Source organism: Talpa occidentalis, unplaced genomic scaffold (genome assembly GCF_014898055.3).
Source record: "Talpa occidentalis isolate TD23 unplaced genomic scaffold, MPIMG_talOcc4v2.1 talOcc4.9, whole genome shotgun sequence".
In the NCBI taxonomy this organism is placed as follows: Eukaryota; Metazoa; Chordata; class Mammalia; order Eulipotyphla; family Talpidae; genus Talpa; species Talpa occidentalis.
The window spans coordinates 16,199,795-16,218,613 of record NW_023605305.1 but is presented as its reverse complement, the minus strand read 5'-3'; the positions used below and the strand labels follow the sequence as shown (position 1 = coordinate 16,218,613).

Sequence of the window (18,819 nt, the reverse complement as noted above, 5' to 3'; positions counted from 1 at the left end):
TTCTGGGTCACTCATTTCTGCTCTTTCTCTTTCTCTCTCCCCCACTTCTCTCTCCCTCACCTCAGCTGCCTCAAACCTCACCCTCATCCTTGCTCTGAGAAACCCCCAAGCAGTGCTTAAGGCTGTGATGACCCAACTTGGGGGTTCCTGTAGCTGTGGGAGCCCCACGGTCACGGCATTTCCCTCCAGGGTGACTTGGCAGCAGTTGCTTTATTTCCTCACTTCTGCAATCTCCAGGCAGCACAGAGGTTGGGTCTGCAGACAGAGACACCCCAGCTCCACAGCTGCAGCTGTCACCCCGGTACAGGTAAGGTGTACCCATGCTGGTGGGCTCTGGGGAGGCTATGAAAATGTTCTTAGGGGAGCAAGAACATGACCCCAGTCTGCACCCAGGGAAAGGGTGGTTTCATTGTTAAGGGATTATTGGGTGTTTTCCTCAGACCCAGCATCTCAACTTTCCTAGGGAGTCCAGCTCCCCTCTTTGGTTCTCTGAGGCTGAGACAGTGTTGAAGTGACCTCAGCGACAGGGTGGGGGGAGTGAGGCTGATGAGAGGAGTCCCCTAGATCTCAGGGAGCTGGGTGCCATGTCCTTCATGACCTTGGCCAAGTTGTACCCACTCTCTGCACCTCGAGTCTCCTACATTGTCAAATGAAGATAAAGCCATGTCCCTTGTGGGATTCTGGGGAGAGGTAAAGGGTCTGCTACTGGGATGGGAACTTAGGGACGCTCTAGGTGCTAGGTTCTCCCAGGGATGCAGATACCCAGGTTATGGTACCAGGGACCTGGCCCACAGCCGCTTTCCCCCATGCATGCCGGGTGATGAGAGGAGGCCTGGGCTGGAATCCTGCTCTTCACTGGCAGGAGGTCCAGGCGTGAGCCTGGTGACTCACCATGGCCAGGCCTCACCTGTGATGGAGCCAGCATTCCTTCCCCAAGCCTCAGGGGGCTCTGGCTAAATACACAGCTGTGTTCCAGCTTATTGGGGTGTGTGTGTGTGTGTGTGTGTGTGTGTCTGTCTGTCTGTCTGTCTGTGTTTGGGGTAGCGGTGGGGTGAGAGCAAAAGAAAGAGACATGACAACCCAACTAAGGAAAGACAGCAGCTCTGAAGGGGAATAGCCCTGGGGCCTGAGATGTGTGCCCCAGTCTCTACCCCTTCTCCCCCTCCTCCCCTCCCCTGCTTGCCCTCCCCCTCCACTGTCCCCTCCCCCCCTCCCCCTTCCTTGCGCCCTTTTGCTCCTCCCCTCCCCTCCCCCTCTCTCCTCCTCTCCCTCCTCTTCCCTTCCCTCCCCTCTTGTGCGCTCTCTCTGTACTCAAGCCTTTGGTTTTAGCTTTTACTTAAAAGATGGGATCTTAGAACCTCACTTTCCTCCTTTGCAAGTTGGGGTTTAAAGTCCTGAGCTTGTGAGTTGTCGGGAGAAGTAAGAGCTGGGTAGGATGGTGCTTTGTTCATTGCAAGATGCTGTTCAAATTGGAGCCGTGTGTGACCCCCAACACTGACGCTGCCTTAAAGAAGAGGAGTGTGTTTGGCCCGTCGTTTTGGCCTCACCCTGAGCAGGCCTCACCACCTCACACAAATCCTTTCACTTCTCTGGGCCTCAGTGTCCCCATCTGTCCATGAAGTTTTGGGTAAGGAATTTGACTGTGACATTATTGACAAAATGTGCCTCCAGGACTCAGTGTTCACTCCTGGTTGATGTCAGGGAAAGAGGGGGTGTGATGGGGGTCTGGGGTCTTGTTCTTTCATAGGGAGACCCTTATGGAGAGACATCCTCCTCTTTATGGAGATGGGGCTGCTCTTCATTTTCAGTGGCAGCTGTCCTTTCCCATACTGCTTCTCCACCCAGGCCCCCAAAACTGGGCTCAGGAGGAGACAACAGCTAAGCTATAGCTTGGGAGCAGGCCCTGAGCAGTCCTGAGGGACAGTGTCTACATTAGGAATGGACGCAGTTCCCAGGAGGGCAGGCGCTCAGCCCCGAGGGCAACCGCTTTGCCACCAACCATTGTGGGTCACTTGACAGTGTGATTCTGTGGGTCTTTGTGTGTGTGTGTCTTGTGTGGGGTGAGTGGGGCATTGTCTCTGGTCACATCCACATGTGCCCAGAGCATGTCCAACCTGTGAATGTGCGTGTGTGTGCGTGTGTGTGGGTGCATGTGTGCGTGCGTGCATGAGGGAGAGAGAGAGAGAGAGAGAGAGAGAGAGAGAGAGAGAGAGAGAGCTATGCAGCAGTCTCTCCCCACCCCCTCATAGCAACCTCAAGGCCTGGGTATGTAGTTGAGCTCAGTTAGCTAATGGAAGAAACATGGCAAAAAGTTGTGCAAATCCCTTTACAGTAAAGTCAATTTCAGTTTATCAAGCCCATTCCTGTTTACTACAGCTTTTATACTTATAACAATCTTCCTTCCTTTTCACAATAAGGGCATAAGTGGGTATATGGATGGGTGGGTGGGTGGTAGTGGTGGTTTTACCCATTTTCCCAGCTCAGAGTTGGGAAGAGATCCACTGTGGAGGGTGGATGCCTGGTTGACGTCAGAGCCCAGACCCCCGGAGCCCAGTTCTGTGATTTCAGCCCCGCTTGTTGCTTCTTCCAGAGGAGAAAATACGATTGTTTGGTGTATGTTGGATTCTTTTGCTTGTTTATTCATTAAACAAGCATCTTGTGAGATGGGGGAGGGGGAAGGGGAGCTTACATTTCATTGAGCAATATCATGAGCATAAATTGCTTTGTTCTGCTTTTATTACTGCTCATTTGAGGAAAGCTTCTATTATTGCCATTTTGCAAATGAAGAAAGGAGATTTTGAGAGTCAAAAATCACCTAGGAAGGAGCAATACCAGGCACAGATCTGGGTCTATGTGACCTCAGGACCTGTGCCCTGTGCCCTATGTTTACTCTTGGGCCAGGCCCTGGGCTGGCCATGAGGGTGGAAGGAGGACTCAGGAGTACCCTGGCTGGGAAGAGGCCTGGTAAAACAAGGATGTGCCCAGAGGAGGATGGACCTCCCTACTTCCTCTTCCCTGGACTGAATGACTTCAGGAAGCAGGGAGGGGGAGGAGGAATCAGACAGATAATGTGGGTCCTAGGACCCAGAAGGGGAGGCCCAGGCCAGGTTAAGGGTCCCCTACCTCCACAGGGATGTCCTGGGCTGGCTGAGCAGAGTCTGAGTCTCATCAAAGTAATATACACAGCTGGTATCTGTGTGGAGGCTCCAGGGAGAAGAAAAATTGGGAAACTCTGACTGGTACCCAGGATACCCCTATCTCTGGGCCCTAGACCCTCTCCCTGACCTTTCCCCAGACAAGGAGCTCCATTCATTCATCAGCAAATGTAGCTGGCAGGTTGCTCAACTCTTTGCCATGAGGAAGCTTTCGGGAGCCCAGTGCAGAATTCACCAGAGGTCTAGCCATTTATTTCTAAATTTGCTCCCTCAAATTCCTGTGCTTCTTGCAGAAATAGTAATGAAACCACTCCATCAGGGGCCTCTTTAGAGAATGTGGTCAGCAAAGACAGGGCACAAATGTCAAGCAACAGAGGAGATGAGAACAGGCAGTAACTCGTTTATTGAGCATTTACTATATGCCAAGTACTTTAGAAGCTTATCTGCCTTCAACCTCAGGGCTATCCTGTAAGGGCAAGGTTGATATTATTCCCATTTCTGGATGAGAAAATGAGAACTCACAGAAGGGGAATGATTAAGCTATGTAGTTTTAATGACCTTGGGAATCTAAGGGCTAGATAGAGTGTAAGGATTTGGAAGTGAAGTACGAGAGACATGACTGTGTGTGTGTATCTTTCCAGTAAATATTTCTTTAGTGTTTGCTGTATAGCATGTCCTGTAATGCCGACTGACAATGGCACCCAGGGAGTTCTTAGCCCAGGAGAGAGAAATCAACTTTTAAAATACAACATGAAATGCTCTGTTATGGGAACCAGAAGCGGCACCTCGAATTCTTGCTAGGGTACAGAAGTAAGACTAATAGTCGCTTATATTCATCGAATCCTTGTTATAGATCAGGTATTTCCTAGTTAATCCCAAAACAACTCATGAGGTAGGTATTATTATTTTATTTTATTTTATGAATGAGAATGTTACAGGAGTAAACTTTCAAGGAGATGAAATTAATTGTCCTGGCAAGAATAGGATGGTAGCCTTTCAGCTCCATAAAAATTGGTGACCAGGAGCCTCCCCTCGTGGCGCAGCAGTTGAGCACTGGGTTGCAAGGCTGCCCACAGCCTCTGCAGCGCCAGTTCGATCCCCGGCCTCCGGCAAGGGTCCCACACACGCACAAAAAAATTGGTGACCAGGAGCTCACAGGGTTAACTACTAATCTATTTGAAAGCCTGATGTAGTTGGCTTAAAGCTGGAATTAATTGATATGAGTAGTTGACGTGTATTTTGAGAAGCATTAGATTTGATCTAAGCAGGATATAGGCTTGATTTCCTGTAGACACAGTTTTTTGGAGCTGTTGGTTTTGAATACTTTAAATGGAGCTCAGCATCACACATGCATTATTCATTGAGTCTTCACACCACTCTGGGGAGGTGTGGTCTTGGAATATTATCAATTCCATGTTCAGGGGAAGGACTTGAGAGTGATGTGCTTGGCCATGATCTTAAAACTAGGCAGAGAGAGGATTTGAACACAGGTTTGTCTTGTGCCAGATTCTGTTTTTAATCACTGTCCTATCTGCTATAACATTTATCTCACTGGATGCTCATTAAACTCCATAAGGTAGATGTTATTGTCTCCCTTTAGAGATAAGGTCCAGAGAGGAGAAGCAATTTTATTAGAGGTTGTGCAGTTATTAAGTCATAGAGCTGGGCCTTGTGATTCTTAGTTAAAAATATACAGTGTGCTGCTAAAGCTGCCATGTATTTTTTTTTTTTAAGATTTATTTATTTATGCATACAAGAACTGGGGTACACGCCAGAGATGCAGAGGGTGAGAGGATTCACCAGAGACAGAGCAGGGAACAGAACAGGCAGACTGACTGAAATACACTGCTGAGGGGAGCAGCGGGCAAGACAGGAGAGGTCTGCTGAGCCATGTGGGTTTCTCTCTAACCGGCCGGGAATCGAACCTGCGCTGCAGAGGCTGTGGACAGCTTCACAGCATGGCGCTCAACCTGCTGCGCCACTGGGGAGGCCCTATAATATGTAATATCGTTAACTATTTGTACATTGCTGTACAACATATCTCTAGAAATTTTTCATCTTGCATGACTGAAACTCTATATCCATTGAACAGCTCCTTATTTCTCCCTGCCCCAGGCAGAAAAAAATTTTTTTTATGAGTTCAATTACTTTAGATTCCTCCTATAAGCGAAACTTGTAGTATTTGCCATTTTGTGATTGACTTACTTGCTTACTAATATCTTTAACTTCAGTTATTGTGGCCTAAGGTTGCAACATATGGCAGAATCTCCTTCCTCTTTAAGGCTGCATAGTATTCCATTATCCATATACACCACATGTTGTTTCTCCATTCATCTGTCATTGGACAGTTGGGTTGCTTCCACCTCTTGGCTATTATGAATAGTGCTGCTATAAACATGGATGTGCAAATATTTCTTCAAGATGATATTTTCAATTCTTTAGGAAATATACCCAGAAATGAGATTTTGGGTGATATACAATAGTTCCATTTTGGGGGAAGGTTTTATTTATTTTTGTGTAGAAGAACTGGGGTATAAGCCAGAGGTGCAGGGGATAAGAGGATTCACCAGAGACTGAGTGGGGAGCAGAGCAGGAAGCTTTATTGAAATACACTGCTGAGGGGAGAGTGGGCGAGATGAGAGGTCTTCTGTGCCATATGTGGGTTACCTCCCTGGGCAAGGGATGGAACTCAAGCCATCTTGGTGGGCATTCACTGTGGTAGCACTGAGACTTAACCCCTAGGCTACCGGGGAGGTCTGGTAGTTCTATTTTTAATTATTATAGGAACTATCATACTGTTTTCCATAGTGGCTATACTATTTTGTGTTCTACCATCATTACATAGATGTAGCAATTTCTCCAAATCCTTACAAGCCCAACACTTTTTATTTTATTTTTTTTTATAATGGGCATCTTAATTTGCATTTCCCTTAGTGATGCTGAGCACCTTTTCACGTACTTGTTGGTTATTTCCTTATCTACTTTGGAGCAATGTATCCAAGTGCTTTGCCCATTTGGGGGGTTGACTATCTGTTAATGAATTTATAAGAGTTCTTTCTGTATTATGAATATTAACCCTTTATCTACTTTATGGTTTGAAAATATTTTCTTCCATTCTGTAGGTTTTCTTTTTATTCTGTTGATTTCTTTGTAGTACAGAAATTTTAAAGTTTGATATAGTCCCATCTGTCTATTTTTGCTTTTGTTACGGTACATTTGGTGTGATGCCCATGTAATCGTTGTTCAGTCAAGGTCAGGAAAGATTTCCCTTTGTTTTCTTCTAGCAGTTTCATAGTTTCAGGTCTTATGTTTAGGTTTCTAGTCTATTTTTGTGTTAGTTTTTATATCTGGGGTTAGTTAAGGGTCCATCTTTGTTCTTTTGCATGTGGAGGTCCAGTTTTGCCATCATTTTCTTGAAGAGACTGTCCTCAAAGAGACTGTCCCATTACATAGCTTTAGAACATTGTCAAGGATCATTTGACCATATATACAAGGGTTTATTTCCAGCCTCTCTATTCTATTCCAGTAGTCTTTAAGTCTCACTTTAATGCTGATGCTATACTGTTTGATTATTGAACTTTATAGTATATTTTGAAACTAGAATGCATGAGATGTCCAATTTTGTTCTTTCTCAATATGGCTTTGGCTGTTTTGGGTCCTTTGAGCTACTGTATAAAATTTAGAATGTTTTCTTTCCCATTTCTGCAAAAATGCCACTGGAACTTTGGGTAGTATGAACATTTAAATTATATTAAATCTTCTGATTAATAATCATGGATGTCTTTCCATTTATATATCTTCTTTAATTCCTTTCAATAATATTTATTTTATAGTTTTCAGTGTACTCATCTTTTGTTTCCTTTGTTAAGTTTATTCCCAAGTATTGTATTCTTTTTGATGATATTGTAAATGGTATTGTTTTATTTTAAAGATTTATTTTTATTATTATGAATACAAGAGCTGGGATGTAGGCCAGAGTGGTACGTGTGTGGGGTGTGTGTGTGTGAGGATTCACCATATTTGGAGTGGGGAACAGAACAGGCAGATCTACTGAAATATATTGCTGAGAGGAGCAGCAGGGCAGGGAGGGGGCGTAGATAGGAGTGGTCTGCTGAGCTATGTGGGTCAGCTCCCTAGCTGGGAGCTCATGCTGCAGTGGAACTCATGCTGCAGTGGCTGGCAGATAGCTTGATAACACTGAGACTTCAACCCCTGCCCTGCCAGGGAGATCCTGGGATTGTTTTCTTAATATTCTTTCTACTGGACACATTTTAAAAATCTTCATTTTACTAGTGAAGAAAGAAAGACTTAAAATCATGGAGTGAGTTTAGCATTTGAATCAGGATTTGATTCCAGGTCTAGAGCTGTCTGGCAGGAGTGAGATAAATACAGAGCAGACATTTCTCTCCCTTTGCCCCATTCAATTCCCAAGTTTGGGGGACAAAGGTAAAAGCATTGCCCCAGGTCAAAGACTTATCTTCCTTAGACATCACTGTATTTGAATCTCCCATTCTCAGGCTGTGGGACAGGTCTGTGAGTGCATGAGTTGGCCAAGGAGAGGTTTGCTTCCAGAAGGGGCCACAGGTTGGCCTTGGAGAAACATGATGGACCTTGGAGTTCAAAATTCCGCCTGCCACTTCTCCACTGTGTGATTATGGATGAGTCTGTTTCCCTCTCTGATCTCACTTTCTCACCTGGAAAAATGGGCATTTCCTAAAACTTGCCTCACATGGCTGATTTGTGGGGGAAATGTGGCCATGGATAAGAAGTGTCCATACATTCAACTAGGAAATGATGTCTAGGGCCCTGAGTTTTGGTGGACTGGCTCCGGCTTCCATCTAATCAAGCTCTCCCACAGGATGAGGAATCCTTGGGTCCAAGTGATAGTGTCCACTCAGAGCATGTGTGTGTCCCGCCTCCCCCCCTCCCCCATTTCAAACCCAAGCTGAGTTATGCTTGCATGAGTGTTAGGAGCTGCTGCTGCAGGGGATGTGCATGAAGCTGGATGTGACTGATTTATAGCGTATAAATATTTAGACATTTGTACTCTTGACCCCAGTTTGGTCCCACAAATGGTAGAGGCTGGTCTAACTAGTAAACCTAACTTCCCAATTTATAGTCTGCACTGGGAAGTTATAAGCACATACTTCCTTCTGCCCAGATCTTGGTGGTCTCCCTTCTGACTGTCCAGCTGGGGAACAACTGTCCCTTCCTCCATGTTCCCTAGGGGCTGAGAATATTTCCAGACAGAATGAGAATGGCAGGCAGAGTGGATGTTGTGTAGGGCATAGGGTGGGAGTGTTACAGGGCAGGGAGAGGGGCAGCCCAAACCCCGCAAACCTGCCTATTCTAAATGGGTTTTGCCATCTGCCACATCAACACAAATTATATGAGACTTTAATGGGAAGGAACTTTAATACAACTAGGAAACAATACAGGAAAGGCAAAGAATTTAGTTTCCAAATCAAGCATCCAAAGTTACCTGTCCCCTTGTGGGTAAAAGTCCACCCAAGCAGGATTGGCCCAGACCTGCCACAGGTCTGAAGCATCTTCTAGTGGGGACCCACAGAAAAGGGTCAGAAACAACCAGACAAGCCCGGAAGGAAAAGAGCAAAATCAAAATCAAGATAAAAACTGCCATTGTCACCTCCCCACGGGTCTCACCCACATCTGTGTCACCCCGTCCATGACCAAAAGGCAAGCATAGTTTCTTCATGTGTCTCTAGGCCCCATGTGCCTCCTCCAGGTCTCCTTCTGGATCTTCATCCTGCTTTCTTCCTTCCTTAGTCTCCTCTGCAGCTTCTCTTCCTGCTCAGCTCCACCCTCCCTTGGGTGGGGCAGGGAACCTCCCCCTTTCCTGGGGACCACCCTGTTACAGGAGGTCCAGGTGGCAGAATTCTTCTTGTCTCCATGAATATTTATGACACCCCCATCCCACCCTCAGCTGAATTGCTGGGCCTGGGCCTGCTGCCCAACCTTGATCCATCAGGGAACTATGCCCAGATGTTAAGTTGGTCTGAGCCTCCTTCTCTTTCTCCCTTCAAAACTCATTCCCTTGCTAAGCTGTTGAAAGTTTTGTTGGCATTTGGTGGAGGCTCTGTCTGGAACTGGCTGGAGAACCAGTGTGAGTTAGAGTCCTGGGGTTGGTGGTACTCATAACCCTCTCCCCTTGCTTCATGCCACTGGACCAATGGGGAAGAAGAAGGCCTAGTCACAAATGTGTGATTCAACCTTGTTCCAGGCTCTCTCTTTATGCTCAACTTTGAAACTATCAGTAGGACTGAAAGATTTTTCAAATGAAGAAACTAAGGCTCAGAGAGGTGAAGTACTTGTCCAAGGTCACACAGAAAGCAAATGGCAGAGCCAGGTATGAACCAGGTCTTTCTGACTCCAGATGCCTTGTTCTCCCTACCTGACACACCTCCCATGGAGAGACTGGATGCATTTCCTTCAAGTCTGCTTCCTCTAAATAGTCATGAGGGGCTTGGTCATTCATTCAGCTCCAGTGTCTGCCTTAGGGATAAAGAGATGAAAAATATCTAGTCCCTGCCCTCATGAAGTTCCCAGGCTAGAGAGGAAACAGCCACAGAAATCAATATTTATAAGATATTATGTCAGGTATTACACTGAGGGATCTGCCCAGTGCATGGTGATGCAAAGAAGGAGGCAACTCATTCTGGCTGTGGCAATCAGGGAAGGTAACTTGGGGGACACCTTCTCTGAGAAGCCACCCATAATCGCTCTACTGCAGCAGCCCCCACCTAGTCTTCATCATGTCATGGTTTTTTATTGAATTCATCACAATTTCCAAACAATTTGCTCATTTGTCTCTACTTTTTTTTTTAATCTGTTTTCCCTAACTAGAGGGTAGCTCCTCAAGAGCCTCTTTTATTCCTGTAGTAGCCCCAACACAGCGTCTGGCAATGGACAGAATGTCAATAATTGTTGGGCGAAAGAATGGGCATGGTCTCTGCCTCCTAGGAGCTATAGTCTGGTGTGGTAGGAGGGCACACATAGTCAATATAAGTGGGAGAGTTGGGCTAACCTGTATGTGTGCCCCATTCACAAAATGAGAAGATTTTTAAAAATAGCGACTATAGCAGGTGCTCAGATAACATCACTTCGTTGAATTCCCAAAGGCGGGTCCTTGGTGCCTCCAGTTCCCACACCCTCTGGCTCTGCCACTGGTGAGAAAAAAACAATCCAAGCTCACATGAAATGAATGTCATTCAAAGACCTGCTTGGGTGATAAGCATGGGTTCATTTAAAGTCTCAGTTTCTATGAATCTATTGAGGATGGTAAGTGAGGATTTATTTGTAATGCCAGAAAAATTCATGAAGAGCAAAATACCAAAATTTTAAATGAAGACAGGACCGTAGTGTTGGGCTCAGTAAGACTCAATAACACTGATTTTGATTTTTTAAAAAAAATATTGCATTAAAATATTATGTACCAGGGGCCTCCCCTGGTGGCGCAGTGGTTGAGCGCTGGGCTGCGAGGCTGCCTGCAGCCTTTGCGGCGCCGGTTCGTTCCCCCACCGCCAGGGAGGGTCCCACAAAAAAAAAATATTATGTACCTTAGTTACTGAGATTTTTGGTGGCCCATTAAATTTTGCATACAGTAAGCACCTCCCAAGTCTCATGCTGGTCATAGTCCTCGGGGGAAGACTTCCTCAATAGGCCTGGGCAGGCATGGCTCAGGGGGCCCTGAGTTGATCCCTCTGGCTGGAGAAAAACAATTTCCAGAAGATAGTTGCCTCCACTTGACTGTGCTAAAGTCTAAACACAAGCAGAGAAAGGGATTTCCTGAGTGGGGACCAGATAAAATTGTGACTTCCCCAAAGACCCAGAATTGAGCGCCAGGCACTGCCCAACTAGGGTTGCCTCCCACTCTGTTCAAGTCCCCAGGAACAGGGTCTTCCCAGGACTCAGCAGGAGAAAGAAACAAAGCCTGTCCCAATGAGTGAGCATCTGGGGCTCAAAGGAAAGGGGCTTGGATGGGGTGACTGAGATTGTGCAGCATCAATTTCAAATCTTCCGGTTTCTTTATTTTCCTGAAAATCATTAGGGTTTCCAGAGAACTTTTGTTTACACGGGTTCTATCTATTAATATTTACTGTGGTCAAAATTAAAACAGACATTTTCAAAATTTTTGTCTTTGAAACCAACAATAAACTCTCTGTTAACATAAATAATGATTTTTTAGTGAAAAGTAACTATTTTTAAAATATAAGCAATTTAGGGAGAAGAGTAGCATTAATTTACTTTTTTTGCAAATCTCTTTAATGTTGCATTTAATAGAAGACGCTGGATTCCTATATTTATTTCTGCATTTAATCTGTTATAATGTTTCTTTGGTGTATGTGAAGAAAATCTGCCCTCACACAGATAAGTATTTATAAGGGAGTATTATTTTAATGGCTCTCTCAGATAATTTGTGATCCTCTTCTTTGATATTACATCAAAGTTCACAAATGGTGACTGCAGTGAGAACCTGAATCTTAACAATGCACTTTTGTAATCTGTTGCAGTACAATGATTTTGTCTATTTTGCTTTTTTCCTCTGCAAAATTTTCAAACATCATGCCTTCTCATTTGGAAAATATTTGTACACTGAGTGATGCAGGTTTTCCAAGTATCAATCTTTCATTATAAAATAAAAAATTTCAGGGCCTCCCCGGTGGTGCAGCGGTTGAGCGCTGGGTTGCGAAGCTGCCTATGGCCTCGGCGGTGCCGGTTCAATCCCCGGCCACTCCCCGGCCACCGGAGGAGGGTCCCACATGGCGCGCAAACCTCTCCTGCCGTCCGCTGCTCCCCTCAGCAGTGTACTTCGGTCCTTCTGCCTGCTCTGCTCCCCGCCCTGGCTCTGGTGAATTCTCTCACCCTCCTGCGCTTCTGACTGTACCCAGTGCTTGTGTAAACAAAAACCAACAAACAAACAAATAAATAAAACATGCCTCAAAAAAAAAAATAAAAAAAAAATTTCATTCATTATTATCACTACCAATCTCATCAGAAAATTCTTCAAGAGTTAGAAAGCTGTCAAGTTCATGCTGGCAGATACAAGTTTTCCAAAAATTTGAATTTTCTCTTGAAAGTTCAAATTTTATCCTTGTCAATAAATACTATCATTTGTTTTTCTTGAAAGGACAGGTTTACTTTATTCATATTTGAGGAAAGATCTGCCAGATACCCCAATCTGAAAAACAGACAGAAGGTCCTTGTCCTCTGGTCTCACTGTCACGTGGGAGAATGTTAGACAATCTCACAAATACCAATATGATTACAAGTGTACTAAGATTGATGAAGGAGAACAGGGAGCTCTGAGATGAGACATGGCCTTCCCCAGGGGCTAGTGAAAACCTTTTTGTAGAAGTGAAATTCAGCTAAGATCTGCAGCACAATTTGGAGATGGCCAGTTGGAAGTCGGTGTGGGTAGGGGCCAGGGCATGGCTGTGGGACAGGTAGAGGCAGGAAAGGTCTGAGAAGGTTGAAGATCCACTTGGGAATTCTCTCTTGGCTGGAGGTTGGTGGGAAGGTGGCATGAGATGTGGGTGGGGTGGCAGCCAGAGGTCAAGATAAAGGACATCCGTGGTCTTTTTCAGTTCCTGAAAACTACCAAACACTTCCTGTCTGAGTCCTAGACCCGTGAAGATCCTTCTGCCTGGAACACTTCCTCTGTTCCTTTTTCAGGCCTCAATTGCAGTCACCTCCTTTTTAAGCAGATCTCTTTCTCATTCTTATATCAGCCCTCTATCTTCTTTGTAAAGCAACTCTGCTTTTGTCTGTCTTATCCACAAGGCTAAGTTTCTATTGGTTGTGCTTGCTTTATGTCTCTCATGCTTAACCGTCTTTTTTTAAAAAATAATTTGGTCATTAAAAAAAAATTATTCTTGCATAGAAGTACTGGGGTGTAGGCCAGACATGTGTGTGTATGTGAGCAGATTCACCAGTGACAGAGTGGGGAGCAGAGCAGGCGGATCTACTGAAATACACTGATGAGGGGAGCAGCAGGCGAGACAGGAGAGGTCTGCTGCACCATGTGAGTTAGCTCTGGGGCCACGATCGAACTCAGGCTGCAGCCATGATAGCTCTGAGACTTAATCCCTAGGCCACCAGAGAGGCCCTTACTGTGAGTCTTAACGCCTATGCAGTTGGTGCTCAGAAATATTTATTGGATGAATCAGTGAATGAACAAATGAACACAGAGCTGAGATCCTGGTTCCATTCCTTAAGACCTGTGTGGCTTTGGACAGCTTATAAATCTACCCTGTACTCATTTCCTATTTTATAAAATGAAGTTTATACTTTCTATCATAGAGGGCTTTTGTGACACTCAAATAAGATAGTGCATGTGGAAGCTCCTAGTAGGAAGTCTAGCTCCAGAGAGGTGCTTCTGTTAATTGTCTTTATTGTTTCTTATTCCCAGTTTTGTGCTCTTCTCACTGCATTATGATAGATGATGAGCCTCAGGCCTCAATTCCCTCTGAATCTCTTGCCATCTCCTCCAGCAGCTTTGCTGAGTAGTGCCCATAGCAACACAAACAATACAGGGCTTCTGGCCTCATGTGATGGCAACATAGTGGGAGGAACAAGAAGAAAGGGGAGGAAGCAGCTGGTTCTGATGGAGAGTGGATGGCAGGAGAAAATGCTAAGAATAGACCAGACTTTGGGTAGTGGTATTATGAGAAGTTTTAATCTTCTCTAATACATTTTCCTATAAAATTTGGCTTTGAAATAATTTTAAGGCTTTGAAAAAGTTGCAGAATAGTAGAAAGGGTTGATGTATGCCCTTCATCCAACCTTCCCTAATGTGAACAATTAACACTGTAATACAATGATCAAAACCAGGAATGAACGTTGAAATGAGATTAACTAAATTTCATTTGAAATAGCCCATTTTCCCAGTAATGGTTTCTGCTCCATGATACAAGGATTCTCCAGGATACCCAGGACCCCACATTTGGCTGGTGTGTGTCTCCTTAGTCTCCTCTAATCTAAGACAGTTGCCTTGTCGTTCATGACTTGGTAATCAGCACCCAGCAGTCATTTTGTAGAATATCTAACAACCTGGGTTTGGCTGATGTTTTCTCATGACTAATTGAGATTGTGCATTTGGAGCAAAAACACCACGGAAGTGATGTTGTGTCCTCAGCACACTATAGAGGGATAGAAGCTGCTGTTATATCCTTTTTTTAAATTTTTTTTTAAAAAGATTTATTTATTTATGCATATAAGAACTGGGGTGTAGGCCAGAGGTGCAAGGGGTAAGAAGGTTCACCAGAGTTGGGGAGCAGAACAGGCAGATCTACTGAAATACACTGCTGAGGGGAGCAGCAGGCGAGACAAGAGAGGTCTGCTGAGCCATGTGAATCAGTTCCCTGGCCTGCCAGGATGATAGTTCTGTCTTTAACCCCTGCTCTACCAGGGAGGCCCTGTCATATCTTATTAATGATGATCTCAATCATTAATTTCAATCACTTGGTTAAAATATTGTCTACTAGATTTCTCCACTGTATGCTTTTCTTTTTAAATTACATTATATTATATTAAACAGTCGATCTGCCTGTTCTGCCCCCCACTCTGTCTCTGGTGAATCTTCTCACCGCCCCCCCTCCCCGGCACCTCTGGCCTATACCCCAGTTCTTGTATGTATAAATAAATAAAATAAATCTTGGGCCTCCCCGGTGGCACAGCGGTTGAGCACTGGGTTGCCAAGCTGCCCGCAGCCTCTGCAGTGCCGGTTGGATCCCCGGCTGCTCCCCGGCCACAGGAGGAGGGTCCCACATGGCGCACAGACTTCTCCTGCCGCCCGCTGCTCCCCTCAGCAGTGTACTTCGGTCCTTCTGCCTGCTCTGCTCCCTGCTCTGGCTCTGGTGAATTCTCTCACCCTCCCGCGCTTCTGACTGTACCCAGTGCTTGTATAAATAAATAAATAAATAAATAAATAAATAAATCTTTTTAAAAAAATAATAAAATAAATCTTAAAAAAAATTAAGCCAAAGAATAAGAAGGCATCTTATTGTAATGGAAGAAAAGAAACTGAACTGCCATTAATTTCATTGACTCTCTGATATCATTCATTATAGAAACACTGTTGTTTTATATAAAACGGGGAAAAAAACTGCCACTTAATTGGAAGATGTCATTGATTCTGGAGTTTTTAAAATGTGCAACATGATATTCTTGGAACTGATGAATTCAGTCCTTCATTAACTGCTTCATTAACTTTCCCATGTGGTCTTTCAGGCACAGGGAAGACCCTACAGTCTGCTGCCTCATCTAGTTCAGAGCAATGGAATCAAATGATTTCTCTCGTGTGGACTCTGAGTTCAGGTACACCCTCTTCCCAATTGCTTACAGCATCATCTTTGTGCTGGGGGTCATTGCCAACAGTTACGTGCTGTGGGTCTTTGCCCGCCTGTACCCTTCTAAGAAACTCAGTGAGATAAAGATCTTCATGGTGAACCTCACCTTGGCTGACCTGCTCTTCTTGGTCACCTTGCCCCTGTGGATCATCTACTATCACAACCAGGGCAACTGGATTCTCCCCAAATTCCTGTGTAATCTGGCTGGCTGTTTCTTCTTCATCAACACCTACTGCTCTGTGGCCTTCCTGGGCGTCATCACTTACAACCGCTTCCAGGCAGTGACACAGCCCATCAAGACTGCCCAGGCCACGACCCGCAAGCGTGGTATCACTTTGTCTGTGGTCATCTGGGTGGCCATTGTGGCTGCTGCGTCCTACTTCTTCTTCCTGGACTCCACCAACTTGGTACCCAGCAAAGACGGCACAGGCAACATCACCCGCTGTTTTGAGCATTATGAGCCGAGGAGCATTCCAGTCCTTGTCATCCACATCTTCCTTGTGTTCTGCTTCTTCCTCGTCTTCCTCATCATCCTCTTCTGCAACCTGGTCATCATCCGCAGGCTGCTCAAACAGCCTACGCGGCTGCGACAGAATGTAGAGGTCAAGCGCAGGGCGCTGTGGATGGTCTGCACAGTCTTGGCTGTGTTCATCATCTGCTTTGTGCCCCACCACATGGTGCAGCTGCCCTGGACCCTGGCTGAGCTTGGCTTCCAGAACAACGACTTCCATCAGGCTATTAACGATGCACACCAGGTCACCCTCTGCCTCCTTAGCACCAACTGTGTCTTAGACCCCATCATCTACTGTTTCCTCACCAAGAAATTCCGTAGGCACCTCACTGAAAAGTTCTATAGCATGCGCAGCAGCCAGAAATGTTCCCGGGCCACCTCAGAGACAGGCACGGAAGTGGTCATGGGACTCAAAAATTAGTCTCCCTGGTGGTTGGGGGCCAGACCAAAGGCTTCTCCTCCATGGACATCACAGACTAACCTGGGGAAAGAAGGGGGATTTACTGTGGTCTGGACACCTCCCCTCTGGGCCCAGGTGGCCCATCAGGAATGGAGGTTACCTCACCAAGGCAGGGATGAGCAGAGCCAGACTGCTGGAAAATCCATAACTTGCAGATCCCCTTCAGCCACCAGTAGGAACATAGCTTAATAAACTTGGCTGGTGTCCTCACCTTGAGTCTGCTAGTTCTGGGAGGAATGTCAGGGCCACCGGGCTAGGGGCAGGGCCTTTGAGTCACCCAGTCTGCCCCACCAGGGCAGCTGCCCCAAATGAGTGTGACCTTAAGCTTTGGGCAACCACTCCCAAGTGATCAAGGCAGGGGGGTGTGGGCTTAGGAAAAGGACTCTTTCCTGGCTTTGTGGCAGTACCTTTGGGGCAGACTCTTGAGCTCGGATGGTGCCACCCATAGGCACAAGGTCTTTGTGACACATCTTAGGGGAAGTGACAGGTGGAACTTTCTCCCAACTTAAGCCAATAACCCGTTCTGAGTGATGGCTGAGCAGAGTAGATAAAACGTACATAGACCTGAAACTGAGATGCGGAGTTTATTGCCCAAGGCCGATGTGTCTCTGCACAGGCTTCACGTCAGGCTTGGGTCAGCTCTGGGCGAGCAGGAGAAACACAACCACTGCATCCATTTGTCTCCACAGTAGACCCCAAGAAAGTACCTCCTGTGGGGCAGCTACTCCCCATGGGTGGGCAAATTTAAGCCACACAGGGCACCACCATGTCCTGAGGCTTCCATGGAATGGCTACTTAGGCTGAGACATGCCTGTGTGTAGGAGGGGCTGCCAGGCCCCTCCACCCTTGCCCTGCATTCTGGGGACCCCTCCTAACTTAGCTTCCAGGATATGGGAGGAGCAGTCAGACACTTTGAATTCTGGGTGCAGAAGAGAGGTGTCAGCTCCACTTGAGGCTCTCTAGATGATTTTCAGCAAATGTATTCAAGTGAGCCTTCTTGGAGCCGGAGTTTGGCATCCACAGGGTGGATTAGAAGCTTCAGACTGTGGGGCTTGGATGAGCCTCCTTGGTCTGTTCTCCTAAGAAAACTTCCTCTGTTCCAGCCAGTGTCCCCATAAAGATAGGATCCTTATTTCCTGCCTACTGGGTAGATTTTGATAAATGCCTCCCAACTGGCCAGCCACCTGCTGGGGTCTGGGATGGCAGCTGTGGACTGGACTTAGCTGATGGTGGCCAGGTGGGCAGAGCAGTGTCCATGAGCTTGGGTGTCACACAGACCCAGGTTCAAGTCTTAGCTTTGTCATTTCTTGTCACAGGCCTATGACTGTAACTTCCTACCTCATAGGGTTGTTATGAACTGTGAATGTCGAGGCAGGTGCCTCTTGATCATTGGGATGGCTCACCCCAAGTTCTCCCCTTTCATTGTGAATTTGCTCCTCTCTGTTCTCCCAGACAGATCGAATGGATGACAGATGAGCATCTGGTCCGTCATGTTCTCTCAGGAATTAGCAGCAACATCCAGGGGTGCTACTTTAAGCTCTGCAGGTCACATACCTAAGACATAAAAACTCTGGAGCTGTGAGTGTGTCAGGTGTGGGTCTGTCTGTGGCGTGAGGGGGGTGGGGAGAGAATGGCCACCTGCTATGAACATAGCAGACAATGGCTCTGCTCAGAATGGAGATGGACATGGACACAGAAAAGCAGAGACAGGAGGGGCTTGGCCACAGGAATCTGGTGGTTTTGGTGGTGGGATGCTGTTGACTCTCCTCCCCCAGACCAAACCCTTCTCAAAGCTCAATATCTGTACCCCTTCCTTTGAATCCTGTGAGATTTCCTTGTTAGGATATATTTCTTACTTTGTATCAGCTGATTTGAGTGGGTATCTATTACAACCAAAAGAACCCTGAATGAGATAAATGTTCATACGCTAAAGCACAGTGTTTCTTGGATTTCAGTGTATACGCCTCACAATTTTTGCAATATCCATGCACCATCTGTATGTTTATTTAATAAATTTTTTCTTTAAATTGAGTCCCTTTTTAAAACTTAAATCCATTTTAAAGGATCCTTTAGAACTCAATTATACTTGAATATTGAAGATACCTGCCACACCTAGGAGGTAAACATAAACATAAGTATTAAAATAAAATGTTTTAGGGGTCCTGTCTCAGGACCTCAGATTGCTAGGCACACTTCAGGAAATGCAGCTGGGATTCATGTGAGGTGACAGGGTCTGCATCCAGTAAGTGCTCAGTAAAACTTTAGTCTGTTAGTGCCCAGATTGACCCCTTTCTTCTTCCTAAATGTTGCCCCAACACACAGGCC

At 45.9% G+C, this 18,819-nt stretch overlaps 1 protein-coding gene across 2 annotated transcripts; it reads left to right on the top strand.

Annotated features, from left to right (window-relative positions):
* Positions 1–262: 262 nt before the first annotated feature.
* On the top strand, positions 263–17,669 carry PTAFR (platelet activating factor receptor). 2 transcript variants are annotated; one of them, XM_037498778.2, is made up of 2 exons: positions 263–307; positions 15,405–17,669. In XM_037498778.2, the coding sequence occupies exon 2, from the start codon at positions 15,451–15,453 to the stop codon at positions 16,453–16,455; it is 1,005 nt and encodes a 334-aa protein (XP_037354675.1). In that variant the 5' UTR covers positions 263–307; positions 15,405–15,450; the 3' UTR covers positions 16,456–17,669. The 2 variants fall into 2 exon arrangements, with proteins under 2 accessions (XP_037354675.1, XP_054547007.1); XM_054691032.1 differs by lacking the exon at positions 263–307 and adding an exon at positions 1,605–1,627.
* The last annotated feature ends 1,150 nt before the right edge of the window (positions 17,670–18,819 follow it).